This window comes from Dreissena polymorpha, chromosome 11 (genome assembly GCF_020536995.1).
Source record: "Dreissena polymorpha isolate Duluth1 chromosome 11, UMN_Dpol_1.0, whole genome shotgun sequence".
Classification (NCBI taxonomy): domain Eukaryota; kingdom Metazoa; phylum Mollusca; class Bivalvia; order Myida; family Dreissenidae; genus Dreissena; species Dreissena polymorpha.
The window spans coordinates 42331124-42345983 of NC_068365.1; the positions used below are offsets into that span (position 1 = coordinate 42331124).

The following is a 14860-nucleotide window of genomic DNA, read 5'->3' on the forward strand; positions in this document are numbered from 1 at the left end:
CTACCAAATTTGGTATGTAGTGACATCTTATAGTCCTCTACCAAGTTTGTGCAAATTATGCCCCTGGGGTCAAATTTTACCCTGCTCCGGGGGGTCAAAAAATTGAAAATTTGCTTATATAAGGCCTATTTTGTGAAAACTTTAAAAATCTTCTCGTCCATAACCATTGGGCCTAGGGCTACCAAATTTGGTATGTAGTGACATCTAATAGTCCTCTACCAAGTTTGTTCAAATTATTCCCCTGGGGTCAAATTTGACCCTGCCCTGGGGGGTCAAAAATCGAAAATTTGCTTATATATGGCCTATTTTGTGCAAGCTTTAAAAATCTTCTTGTCCATAACCGTATGGCATAGGGCTACCAAATTTGGTATGTAATGACATCTTATAGTCCTCTACCAAGTTTGTTCAAATTAAGCCCTTGGGATCAAATTTGACTGTTCCCCAGGGGTCACAAAATTGAACATATGCTTATATTGGGCCCATTTTGTGCAAACTATAAAAATCTTCTTGTCCATAACCATTGGGCCTATTTCTACCAAATTCGGTAGGTAGTGACATCTAATAGTTCTCTACTTAGTTTGTTCAAATTATGCCCCTAGGAACAAATTTGACCTTGCCCCAGGGGTCACAAAAATGAACATATGCTTAAATAAGGCCTATTTTGTGCAAACTTTAAAAATCTTCTTGTTCTTTTATAGAGCCTAGGGCTACTAAATTTGGTATGTAGTTTTATCTAATAGTCCTCTACCAAATTTGTTCAAATTATTTCCCTGGGCTCAAATTTGACCCGGCCCCGGGGGTCACAAAACTGAACATATGACGTTTACCAGTGGAAATTACTGCGGCCGTTTGGCTGTGACCAACAACAACATCTTGTAAACATGAGATAAAACCCTGTCATTTAGTGCCATTTTAGGTCAGATGGTGACTGCATACAAAGGCATTGAAGTAAGAACATGTGTTATGAATGTTTTTCTTATAAACTGAAAAAAAGTCGGGTTTTATTTAAATATGTCGAAAGTGACCATATATCCGGATGAAAATATTTTGGATGACATGTTAATTTCATGTCTTTTTTGTAGTGTTAAAACCAGTTTAATAATATATTATTGATTTTAAAAACACAACTTCCATGAACATAATTATTTCAAGGAAAGTCAATATATGATACTCCATGGTAAACTCAAGCTTTGTATCCAAGAGAAGGTGTTGAAATTAATGAAGTGCAATGTTCTTAACTATTTTATATGCTGCTTTTTAATAACTAATGATTCATTGTTCCATTTGTGAATCGTGACTAATCATGAATTGTTGAAATGATTGTCAATTGCTCAACAATCCATATATATTTCTGACCATTTTATAATTTTCTTAATATAAGTTATGAATTGATCTTAGAAGTCAAATGTATAACTTAATTAAATACATTTATAAATATAAAGAAATAATCTTTAGATGATCATAATATTCTCAGGCCTGTTGGTCTTAGGGATGTGTGGGTTGATGAGCAATTTCTCCTTTTATCACAATTATTTCTACCCTACCTGATCATTTCCTTCATATTTCATTTTAATTCAATTGATGTCTGCAACCTCTTTCAAATTGGGAAAGTCCAAAATGTGTTGTTTGGTAAAGGGTTAAGGCATTTTGATTCGTATGGGTCTAGTGAATCTGTTTCAAATCAAATGCGTAGACTTGATCTTCAGCATCTAAAAATATGTGAAATACAAAGAACGACAATATCTTTTAGAGAGATAAATGTACGTACGTTATAAGCAAAGAACCTATGCAACAATTCCCGGGCTTTTTTGTCTGTTTAGTTAACACGGTAGTACTTTTTCCATATATAAAAATGCTCACCCTTCCAACTTTAAGCGCCCAGTGGGACGAGGGATAGAAAGAGAAAGTCACATGTTTGAGTACATTTCAACCCATGCGCAATACACGTTTTTTTCGCAAAGAAAAAACAGTGGAACGATACAGGGCCATCATGGTCTTCTTGTTTTATATTTGACCTTGTGACCTAGTTTTTGAGCTCATATGATCCAGCTTCAATCTCTGGCAAAATTTCATTGGGACAAATGTTCTGACCAAGTTTCATGAAGATTGGCCAATAAATGTGGCTAATATAGTGTCAACAAGCAAATTCGTTGAATTGATATCCCCCGCCTATATGCTTCTGGACACAAAAGTATTATATTTGACACTCAAACAAGCATTTTTTCAAGATACAAAAGGCCATAACTCCGTTATTAACAGATGGTGTACAATACTCATACCAAGTTTCAATGAAATCCGCCAAAGCACTTCCAAGATATGGCTCCGGACGGACGGACAGACGGATGGACAACGCCAAAACAATATCCCTCCTCCTATGGCTGGGGATAACAAACATTTTAGTGTGTTTCAACGAGAGATACATTCTTGTAAGTTTCAAATGATACACCATTGATTAAAATTTTAGAAGCCACAGCCCCCAAAATGTGTGTTGGTTCCCTCATTTACGTGGTTAACTTGTTTGTCATCCACAAGGACTGTTTCAGACTAGGGCTCTTCCGTCTCTAAGAAGTTGGGATTATTAATCAAAATATTTGGACACAGAAATGAAATACACGTTTACCTTCACTTCTTAAATGAGTATTTCATTGTTAGTTTATACCCCTGTACACACATTCTATAACAGACAGAAGGGCAGTCAAATCTTACTCTAGATAGCATGCGTAAATGGAATGGTCTATTAGCCTGCTTTTCAAAGAGGGGCCGCGGGATGATGAAGGAGAGCATGGTCATAGTGAAAATGTTTCAATGAAATCCACCAAAGCACTTCCAAAATATGGCTCCGGACACAAAAGTGCCTATAGTAAAAAGCATTTTTTCAAGATACAAAGGGCCATAACTCTGTTTTTAACAGATGGTATACAATGCCATTCGGCTTGCATCATCCTCTTATGCATATATATACTCATACCAAGTTTCAATGAAATCCGCCAAAGCACTTCCAAGATATGGCTCCGGACACAATGTGCCTATAGTAAAAAGCATTTTTTCAAGATACAAAGGGCCATAACTCTGTTTTTAACAGATGGTGTACAATGCCATTTGGCGTGCATCATCGTCTTATGCATATTTATACTCATACCATGTTTCAATGAAATCCGCCAAAGCACTTCCAAGATATGGCTCCGGACACAAAAAAGCCTATAGTAAAAAGCATTTTTTCAAGATACAAAGGGCCATAACTCTGTTTTTAACAGATGGTGTACAATGCCATTTGGCGTGCATCATCCTCTTATGCATATATATACTCATACAAAGTTTCAATGAAATCCGCCAAAGCACTTCCAAGATATGGCTCCGGACACAAAAGTGCCGGACGGACGGACAGCCGGAGGGACGGACGGACAGAGGAACCGACGGACGGACAACGCCAAAACAATATCCCTCCGCCTCTGGCGGGGGATAACAAGTTTTCACTAAAGCCATATAAGGACAACTGCCCCCCCCCTTGCGGCCATGTTTTTCAACGAACCATAACCATTTTCAAACTCACTCGAGCTAGTGTTAGAACAAATGTTCAGATCAAGTTTTATAAAGATTGGATAATAAATGTGACTTCTAGAGTGTTAAAAAGGTTTTGTAGTAAATAGCCATTTAAGGAAAAATGCCACGCCCCTTGCGGCCATGTTTTTTAACGGATCTCAACCATTTTTTAACTTAGCCCAGATATTATTAGATCAAATATTCTGACCAAGTTTCATGAGCATTGGACCACAAATATGACTTCTAGAGTGTTAACAAGGTTTTACCATACAGTAAAGCCATATAAGGAAAACTGCCCCGCCCCATGGCGGCCATGTTTTTCATTCAACTGGAACCATTTTCGAACTCGTCCAAGATATTATTGGGACACATGTTTTGACCAAGTTTCATGAAGATTGGACTAAAAATGTGACTTCTAGAGTGTTAACAAGGTTTTACTATAGCCATATAAGGAAAACTGCAATGCCCCCTGGCGGCCATGTTTTTGAACTAACCAGAACCATTTTCGAACTCGTCCAAGATATTATTGGGACACATGTTCTGACAAAGTTTCATGAAGATTGGACTAAACATGTGACTTCTAGAGTGTTAACAAGGTTTTACTATAGCCATATAAGGAAAACTGCCACGACCCCTGGCGGCCATGTTTTTCAACCAACCGGAACAATTTTTGAACTTGTCCAAGATTTTATTGGGACACATGTTCCCACCAAGTTTCATGCAGATTGGACTAAAAATTTGACTTCTAGAGTGTTAACAAGGTTTTACTATAGCCATATAAGGAAAACTGCCACGCCCCCTGGCAGCCATGTTTTTCAACCAACCGGAACCATTTTCGAAAAAAAATTTTTGGGAGGGTTGGGGGAGGGGGGGGGGGGGGTGAGAGGGGGGTATAATGTGGGGTGTGGTAATTTATAAAATGATGTTTAAAAAAAAAAATTGGGGGGTTGAAGGGGGGGATGAGAGGGGGGTATAATGTGGGGTGTGGTAATTTATTAGACGATGTTTAAACAAAAAAATTGGGGGGGAGGGGGTTGGGGAGGGATTCTGGGTAGGGGCGTGGGGTATTGTTTGGGTGGAATCCATTGGGGTATTCAGGTTAGTGTTGTTTTGTCAAAGTAATAATAAAATGTGATCATAAATAAAGAAGTCATGGCAATTTAAGCAAAATGTTCAATTATCTAAGTGTAAAAGGGGCCATAATTATGTCAAAATGCTTGATACAGTGGTCTGCTCTTGTTTATAGATTGGGGTCATGTTGGTAAACAAGTATGCAACATATAAAAGCAATATGTCAAAGGATATAGGAAATATTTGGGGTAGTACGCAAACTTTAATATAGATTTATCAATAATATGCATATTCTAAGTATAAAAGGGGCAATAATTATGACAAAATGCTTGATAGAGTTGTCTGCAAAACTTAACCGGACGCCGACGCCAAGGTGATGAAAATAGCTCATTTTTTTTTTTCAAAAAATAGATGAGCTTAAAAAGACCTTTATCTTTACCTCACAGCAATTTGTGTGCAAAACATTGTATGTAGTATTGGCAGGTATTTTTTGCAAATAGAACTACTGGAATAATCACAAGCAGAAAAAGGCTCTTGTATGTCTCAGCATCCTGTACCAATCAAAATTGAGGTCATCATAAATACAATATGGTAAAATAAGCGATGATTCTAGTACTAAAAAATCAATAAAAAACAAACCTAAATGCAAAAACAGCAGCCCTTGACATTTATTGATTTTGTTTATGGTTTTACAAAGTAGCTTTGTCTGTAACATCAACGAAATAAAAAGTGCAACTTCTATCTTATTTTTCTTTATTTACAAGCATTATCTTTTATAATCATAATAATTGTATCATCATACAGAAGACTGTGTGACAAAAAAAACGTCAGTAAAATTTAGAATATGCTTTAAACAGACAAGACGGTTCATGAACAACAGTGTAAATGCGTGTCAGAGTACTTTAGGTTTGCCTGCAGGGAAGTTTGTGAGTAATTTAGGCTACGTCATTCAAAATGGCTCTTACACAATACACGGCCAACGTAGATCCAGACCTACCAGCATGGTCTGGTCAGGTAGCTCCTAAGCAGACTCCATGGATGCAATAATATTTGGGCAAATTATGCATCATTCACAGGCCATAATTCATACATGATCAGGCACTGGTTATCAATCTTGGCCAATATTATATCACCACAGATATGTTAACCATTTTTCTTCAATATCCAATTTAAACTATCTGAGATAGAGAATAGAGAGAGGACAATGTCAATTCTGCAAATGATTTGTAATTCAGACCATAATCACAAGAGCATCAGGCGATCTCGCTAGTTTATTTTAACTTGGCCCCGATTATATGCCAACAAACTTTATCACAAAGTTGCACAATTATCATATTTGAGTAAGAGAGTGGACAAGAATAATAATTTTCTAATAAAGGGCCATCATTTAGAAGTGCTTCAGACAATTTGAATCAATATTATGATGATCTAATTTAAACTCTTCGAGTTAATTATTTTATGAGCAGACATCATTCTCCCTAATGCCAACCCCCAGTTCATATCAGCTGTTCCATACTACACCCCAGTTCATATCAGCTGTTCCATACTACACCCCAGTTCATATCAGCTGTTCCATACTACACCCCAGTTCACATCAGCTGTTCCATACTACACCCCAGTTCACATCAGCTGTTCCATACTACACCCTAGTTCACATCAGCTGTTCCATACTACACCCCAGTTCACATCAGCTGTTTCATAATACACCCCGTTTTATACACAGGCATATAAAAAGTACTAATATTTTAAAAAAAAAGAAGACACAGGTCAATTACAGAAATTTGACACAAACACTAAAACTAGCTCTGTGTGAGTTTAGCACCGACTGATACCATAGAAAGGTTAGTTCTAGATTGGTTATCCTTAGCAATGTGAGTAATACACATATCATATGTCATGCTCAAATAAAGACAGATGCATACCACACCAATCATCCGGCTTTATAACTCATTCAGTAGTTTTACTACAGGTTTTATTATTGAAATAAAGAAATAAAAGCTTTCAAACACACCAGTTAAGCTACATTCTTAACCCTTCACCACTTTAAAAAGATACGTATTTTGACCACTTTGATACATATTTTGACCACTTAGACATGTATTTTGACACATTTGTAGTCCTTTAGAAAGTTCAATTTAATTAAAGGCCTTTCTTACAAGATTTAAGTTTTAAAGGCTTCTTTTTAGACCTGTAGATACTGATGAGCAGCAAACAGCATAACAACTGATCAGACTGTGAGTTACATGCAAGCTGTTCTGGTTTTATGCTGACTGACATAGCCATTTTAACTTTGCTTCTGAGTGGGAAAGGGTTCATTTTGTCACTCTTTATTTGGTCCCAATGAGCTCAACAGTAAACTAAAGCTTGAAGTCATGTCACTGCAGGTTTTGTAACCTTCAATAAATAAACATCTATACACTTAATTATGTAGGCTCTTATAAATTAGATGTTCACTTTAACGATTGTTAAGTACTTGTTCTTCTTATGCCAACAAGTCGCCTTAAACTTCCAATCGAAGAAATCTAATATCCATGAAAACTTGAAAACCTATGTGTGTTGTAATCATTGGTCTGTAAAATGTTCTGCCCATGGTTTTACTCCAGCCAGGCATATGACACTTCAAATGTTTTAAATACATGAGAAGCTGTCATTCTATTTGTAAACCAATCCCATTGCTGGATTTTCTACACATGTCAGACAGCTATTTTCCAGCACAAGGAATGTAACATTAAAGTTTGCAGCACTTCTACAGTTCCACTGAATTCACCGGCTAGGACAACTTTAAAGCATGTTCTAATGCATGAATGTTCACAAGGAGTTTGTTGATGTTCTTCTTTTGGTCCCTGAAATATGGACACAAATTGCAGTGGTGAAATTAATGATATATTCACAGCAATTATTAGTGAAATATTGACACAAAATGCTGCATATATCAGCCATGAAATCATTTAGCTTTTTTGCTAAAATTATATGATTTAAGTGGAGAGACATTTTTAAAAAGAGATGTGTTTGTCAGAAACACAATGCCCCCTAATGCGCCACTTTTTTTTTACCTTTGACCTTGAAGGATGACCTTGACCTTTCACCACTCAAAATGTGCAGCTCCATTAGATACACATGCATGCCAAATATCAAGTTGCTATGTTCAATATTTCAAAAAATATCGCAAAACTTTAACCAAGGTTAAAGTTTTGAGACAGAATGACAGACAGACAGGCCAAAATCAATATGCCCCAGATCATTTGATCCGGGGGCATAAAAAGAGATCCATGATAAACATGAATCACTCACCTGATATCAAGGTACACAAATTGTCAAACACTTACCTGATAAGCTTGTTTGTGAAACCATGTGACCAAGATATAACAAAACAACATAGCTTTTAGCAAGCATGTGACGCCAATTAAAACTTGCCCTAGATAGTGTCAAAATTATTCAAGTTCATTAACATTGAGACATGAATGTGGCTTCTAGAATGGTAACAAGATTTTCTTATAATTTACATAGTGAGCTAGTATTTGGATGCACATGACCATGACAAAAATTCCGTCCACAACGGATTTCTGTTCTTAAGAGACTTCCTTTAACCCCAAAAATTGCATAAAAGCAGAAACTGTCATCCCTGATTAGCCTGTGGGAACTGCACAGGCTAATTTGGGACAAAACTTTCAGCGCATGCATAAAACCCCGTTTTTTCAGAACTAGGCTGACATGTGCCTACCTGAGTTCTCTTCTCTGCGTGTCAGACGCGGTCTCTGTAGCCTTATCCAGCAGCTGTGCTGCATACACCAGGAACCTACAGAGGTTCTCTAGCTGGGGGATGGTCTTGTCATCAGAAAGACCCTCAAACCACGACTTGGGCAGGGTGGACACAATCTGGAGAGAAACACAGAGTTTAACCCTTTCCCACTTAGATGCAAAGTGAACATGGCTATGTGCAAACAGCATACAACCAGAACAGCCTGCGAGTAACTCGCATTCTGTTCAGGTTTTATGCTGTTTGCTACACATCATTTTCTTTGGGTTTGAAATGAAGCCTTTTAAACTTTAATATATTAAGGAAGGACTTAAATTTAATTTGATTTTCTAAAGGACTTCAAATGCGCCAAAATGCGTTTATAAGGGGTCGAAGGTAATTACTATCATGCTCACAGACAATCCCAAATCTTAGGGCCGGTATTCACCAACACATTCATAGACTTAAGAATGAAAAATCGGAACCCAGAAAAATACGTCCAGCATTTGAATATATACAGGCTACCACTGTTGATTATGTTATTCACAAACAAGAGATGTGTTTGTCAGAAACACAATGCCCCCTTATGCGCCTTTTAAAAAATATTTATCTTTGTCCTTGAAGGATGACCTTGACCTTTCACAACTCTAAATGTGCAGCTCCATGAGATACACATGCATGCCAAATATCAAATTGCTATCATCAATATTGCAAAAGTTATGACCAAGGTTAGTTTTGTGACACATACAATGACAGACACATACAATGACAGACAGACAGACAGACAGACAGACAGACAGACAGACAGACAGACAGACAGACAGACAGACAGACAGTCTAAGAATTGTTTGGTGAATACGTACCCATTAGTATAGCTAAAAGGACTTATATGCACATACATTCCTCATCAAACTCAGGGTTGCGTGGCGATAAAAACTAAAACAAGCAAATATTATCACCAAATTTAAAATGGTGGTCAAACTCATCTAAAAATTGAGCAAAAACTCGTTATATTTGATCAAATATGTTTAATGATACCAGAAAATATCAAGTGAATATCTTAAATGTGAAAAACTTGTTGAATCTTGTAAAAAACAAGAGATGTGTTCGTCAGAAACACAATGGCCCCTACTGCGCCGCTTTGAAATATTTTTTTGTTGACCTTTGACCTTGAAGGATGACCTTGAACTTGAACTTCCAACACTCAAAATGTGCAGCTTCATGAGATACACATGCATGCCAAATATAAAGTTGCTATCTTCAATATTGCAAAAGTAATGGTCATCGTTAAAGTTTTTTCCCGGACGGATGGACATACTGACTGACTGACAGTTCAACTGCTATATGCCACCCTACTGGGGTCATAAAAATGAGTGTTCTGAGAGTGTCGCTTAACAAAACCCTGATTCCCTACCGCCTGGCACTTGACGAGTGTCTCCTGGTTGAAGGGCGCAGTCTGCAGGGCCAGCATGATGTAGCGGTTGAGCAGGCCATCTAGGGCCAGGCCTTGCAGCACCTTGGTGGCCACCACGCTGTGCCAGGACAAGATTGAACCCAGCAACTGTAGTGAGACAGAGGGAGAGAATTACAATACAGCAGGCCATGCCAGGACAGAATCAAAAATCCAGAAGCTAAGAAAAGACCTACATGTAGGTACAAACAATTCTTTTCGGCATAATGCATTCGTGGCTCATGAATGTTAAAAAACAATAATAAATCATTATTTATTTTTATATGTACACCATTTAGGCTATGAAAATATACCATTAATTAAAAACAATTATGAGGATAATACAAATGCAGAGCAAAAGAAAAGATTATATAATTTTAATAAATTGCATCACTGAATGTTGATGCAAAGAAACACAAAATTACCTTGATACATGTCCAGGACTGTCGGTGGAAGAAAACACTGGAGCCAGAATTCCTGTTCTCAAGGACACTACAAAGAAAGAAACTGCATCATGTAGTGTCTTGTGCATCAAAATATGAGCTTAATTCTCAAGGACACTACAAAGAAGAAACTACATCATGTAGTGTCTTGTGCATCAAAATATGAGCTTAATTCTCAAGGACACTACAAAGAAGAAACTACATCATGTAGTGTCTTGTGCATCAAAATATGAGCTTAATTCTCAAGGACACTACAAAGAAGAAACTACATCATGTAGTGTCTTGTGCATCAAAATATGAGCTTAATTCTCAAGGACACTACAAAGAAGAAACTGCATCATGTAGTGTCTTGTGCATCAAAATAGGAGCTTAATTCTCAAGGACACTACAAAGAAGAAACTGCATCATGTAGTGTCTTGTGCATCAAAATAGGAGCTTAATTCTCAAGGACACTACAAAGAAGAAACTGCATCATGTAGTGTCTTGTGCATCAAAATATGAGCTTAATTCTCAAGGACACTACAAAGAAGAAACTACATCATGTAGTGTCTTGTGCATCAAAATATGAGCTTAATTCTCAAGGACACTACAAAGAAGAAACTGCATCATGTAGTGTCTTGTGCATCAAAATATGAGCTTAATTCTGGGAAAACTGGGCTAAATACATGTGCATAAAGTGACTTTCTATATTACACTTGTTCCCCAAAGGCTAATCAGGGACAACATAGTTTTGCATGTATGTTTAAATTGATTTAATTTTAAAACAAGAGATTTGTTTGTTAGAAACACAATGCCCCCTACTGCGCCGCTTTGAATTAATTTTTTTTTATTATATCCCTTTAAAAAAATATTACTTCCCTTGTGAAAATAATCTCTACCTGCTGAATGATATAAAATATAAATAATCTCCCTTTCAAGCTTGTGGCTTCCCTTTGATTTTGTTTTTTGACCTTTGACCTTGAAGGATGACCTTGACCTTTCACAACTCAAAATGTGCAGCTCCATGACATACACATGCATGCCAAATACATTTGACAAGTTGCTTTTTTCAATATTGCAAAGTTATGGCCAATGTTAAAGTTTTCAGACGGACGCACAGACTGACAGTTCAATTGCTATATGCCATAACAAACAACAAGAGCACCGCATAACGGATGCCATCGCTCGGCAGCAGGTGCTGATTTGAATAAATGAAAGCTTGTCAGAATTTTTTTTAGAGGTCACAGTGACCTTGACATTTGACATAGTGACCCAAAAATTGGTGTGGCATGTAGAACTCATCAAGGTGCATCAAAGTTGTAGGTGGAAGGACTTTCATTTAAGAGCCAATGTTCAAAAGGTTCACAAAATGTTAAGGTTTTAGCACACAACACGACGAGCAGGCTATGACAATCAAACAGAAGCAATAAAAGAAAGTTTATCCTTACGTTTTTTGATACAATGGCATAAACACGTCATCATCTAAGGCCTTCTTCATTCTGAGAACAAGAGCTCGAAGTAGAGCCTGAATTGAATGAAAGCGTTCTCAATAATAATTTATATAAGCATCACTCTGGGACACCTGGGCTTAATGCCTATGCCTAAAATGTTGTCTCAGACTAGCCTGTGAAGTCGTCATAGGCTAATAAGGGACAACACTTTCCAACTAAACTGGATTTTATTTTGAAGGAGACTTCCTATCAACAAAAAAATCCATAAAAGCAAAAAGTGTTGTCCCTGATTAGCCCAGATTGCAGACCTCACAGGCTGATCCCAGACAACACTTATGGCACATGCACCAATTTAAGCCCAGTTTTTCCAGAACAAGGCTGAATTTATGCATATATCAGGGTTAATAAAGAAATTGCTAGACAAAAATCAAGTATTTTAAAAGCCAAATTCAATCACTATTTGTATGACATCTCATTTTGACAACTGTCTTACTCAATTACAACAGAGGTGATCATACTGTTGAAGATCCACTTACAAAAATTATACTTCATATTGATGCAATTATTATGAATTGACCACAGCATGTGTCAACATGCATAGACCTCATTTAAAAGAGGCGTATATTGTTAAACAATAGCAAACACACTCATAACATTTCAATACAGAAGTACAATGGTATAACATTTCAATACAGAAGTACAATGGTATAAATATGCTGTATACTTCTAAAACTTTCTCTTTTGCAGACAACATGCAGTGGGTGGGGTAATGCGTTCATTTACAATACAAAAGTATGTTTCTTTTTCATAAATATTAAAAAAAAAAAATTTACAATTTAAAAAAAGTACCTAGATTTCTATCTATCTTTCAGGAGACATAAGATGTTCAGAATCTGAATTTACAGATTTTCAATTTTTTAACTAAATTTTTTTTGCAAAATTCATGCAGTTTTCATGCATTTTTAAAGTTATGGACAAAATAAGTATTTTTAAGCACCCCAAATTGTTTTCAATCCTTCGTTTAGGTAAACCTTAATTTAAAGGACTGTTCAGTCTCGAAAAGTATGAAATTCATGTTCAGTAAAATTACAACAAATTTCAATCCACATTTCTTCTGCTATTACCTGTACATTTTTTGACTTAGCATTGACAGTGGGATAGTCTCGGAGGATTTTCTGGACCAGGTTTACAAGGCGACACGACTGAGAAGTCGACAGTGGGTCCCAGGCAGTCTCAACTAAACCTGCAAGAGTGAACAACCCTTTAAATACTAACGGCGAGCCTTTTGCTGGAAAAACTGTGCTTAATGCATGTGCCCAAAACATCATCCACAGGCTTATCAGGGATGACACTTTCCGTCTAGAGTGGAAGTTTGCTTCTTGCGAACAAATAAATCGATAAAAATGGATAGCTTCGTTCGTCATTAGGTTATGCCGACTGCACAGGCTAATCATGGACGACTTTTAACACACATGCACTACGCCAAGTCTGCACAGAACAGGGCTCACTTCTTTAACCCTCAGTACTTGAGATCAGAAGGTTAGAATCTTCATATAGGATTGAACACGTGTATGTTTTACTATTAAGCGAAATAATTTTAGAGGATTTCAACCATGAAATATGTTTTATATTTTTATAGTATGTTTGTCTTCGTATCATTGAACTCAAACTTGTGCCTGACAGAGGCATATTAATATATGTCCTAATAAAAGATACAGTTAATTCATTTAAATAAGTGGCGTGTAGAACTCATCAAGGTGCAGCTACATACGATGTTTCAAAGTTGTAAGTGGAAGCACTTTGATTTAAGAGACAATGTTAAGGTTTTAGCACGACACGGACGTTAGACGATGAGCTGGCTATGAAAATACCTCGAGTTTTCTCCAAAAACAGCCGAGCTAATAAAACAAGAAACCGTCGGAGACAGGTGATGCTCCCCAAAGTTTTTTTTTGTCACAATATTGCACTATATATTCAGATAAAAGGAGACGTCTTGAGGGCACAGTAGTTGGGGGGACAAGAATTTTTTTATAGAAAATTTCAAAGGGCCATTACTCTGTGAAAAATCATCCGACCAGAACCCGCTGATAATATGCACATCTCCTCTTGGTAGTGAAGCTTCCCATAAAGTTTCATTGAATTCCGGTCATTAGTTTCTGAGAAATAGGCCGGTCAAGAATTGCACTATATGTACAGTTAATGGAAAATTTCAAAGGGCCATAACTCTGTGAAAAATCATCTGACCAGAACCCGCTGATAATATGCACATCTCCTCTTGGTAGTGAAGCTTCCCATAAAGTTTCATTGAATTCCGGTTATTAGTTGCTGAGAAATAGCTCGGACAAGAATTGCACTATATGTACAGTTAATGGAAAATTTCAAAGGGCCATAACTCTGTGAAAAATCATCTGACCAGAACCCGCTGATAATATGCACATCTCTTCTTGGTAGTGAAGCTTCCCATAAAGTTTCATTGAATTCCGGTCATTAGTTGCTGAGAAATAGCCCGGACAAAAATTGTGCACGGACGGACGCACGGACAGACGAAGCGGCAACTGGCAACTATATGCTCCCCCAAAAATCATTGAAGCGGAAAATGTTATCCCTGATTAGCCTGGGACGACACTTTATAAAGATGCATTCAACCCTGTTTTCCTGAAATGAAGCCCTAAAAAATATTTTTTAGCCTAAGACTGATATAAGGTTACAAGCCTGAATAAATCAAGGTTAGGAAAATTAGAGGGCCTCAGGAAACCCCATGTAAGAACTTACATGCAACCTTTGGTAGGATTATCTTATCAACAATGGCTGGCAACAGTTTCACATCGTCATCCTCCCGGTCTAACGCCTCGTCCTCTTGAAAGCCAAAGAAGAGCAGGGAGTCAAACCATGGCATCTCTTCTATGTCCTTGCTGTTCTCCTGTGGGAATGGACACAGCAGTTGTACATTTTTACTCAGGGCTAACTTTAATTTTTGAACACTGGAAGTGTCAACTCCTTCCTCCCTGACAGCTTATTGTATTATCTGGAGTTTAAATAATGTCTCTTTACAACTTAAATGAAACACTATTTAAAAATTGATATTTTAACTACAATACATGTTTGAAACACAGATAAATTCAGAAATGGACAACATAACTAATAATCTTCATATGTCCAAAATACAGAGAGAAACAAACTCTGATGAGAA

At 37.1% G+C, this 14860-nt stretch overlaps 1 protein-coding gene across 1 annotated transcript in view; it reads right to left on the reverse strand.

Moving 5' to 3' along the window:
- Positions 1-5347: 5347 nt before the first annotated feature.
- LOC127851507 (PAX3- and PAX7-binding protein 1-like) overlaps positions 5348-14860 on the reverse strand; it is a 34797-nt gene continuing 25284 nt past the window's right edge. Inside the window, exons 13-19 of the mRNA XM_052385314.1 lie at positions 14443-14590; positions 12795-12913; positions 11668-11744; positions 10223-10289; positions 9762-9908; positions 8333-8487; positions 5348-7454 (exon numbers count right to left, since the gene is read on the reverse strand). Of these exons, the coding sequence (XP_052241274.1) occupies positions 7382-7454; positions 8333-8487; positions 9762-9908; positions 10223-10289; positions 11668-11744; positions 12795-12913; positions 14443-14590 (786 nt within the window). The 3' untranslated portion in view covers positions 5348-7381. The remainder of the gene's footprint in view (positions 7455-8332; positions 8488-9761; positions 9909-10222; positions 10290-11667; positions 11745-12794; positions 12914-14442; positions 14591-14860) is intronic.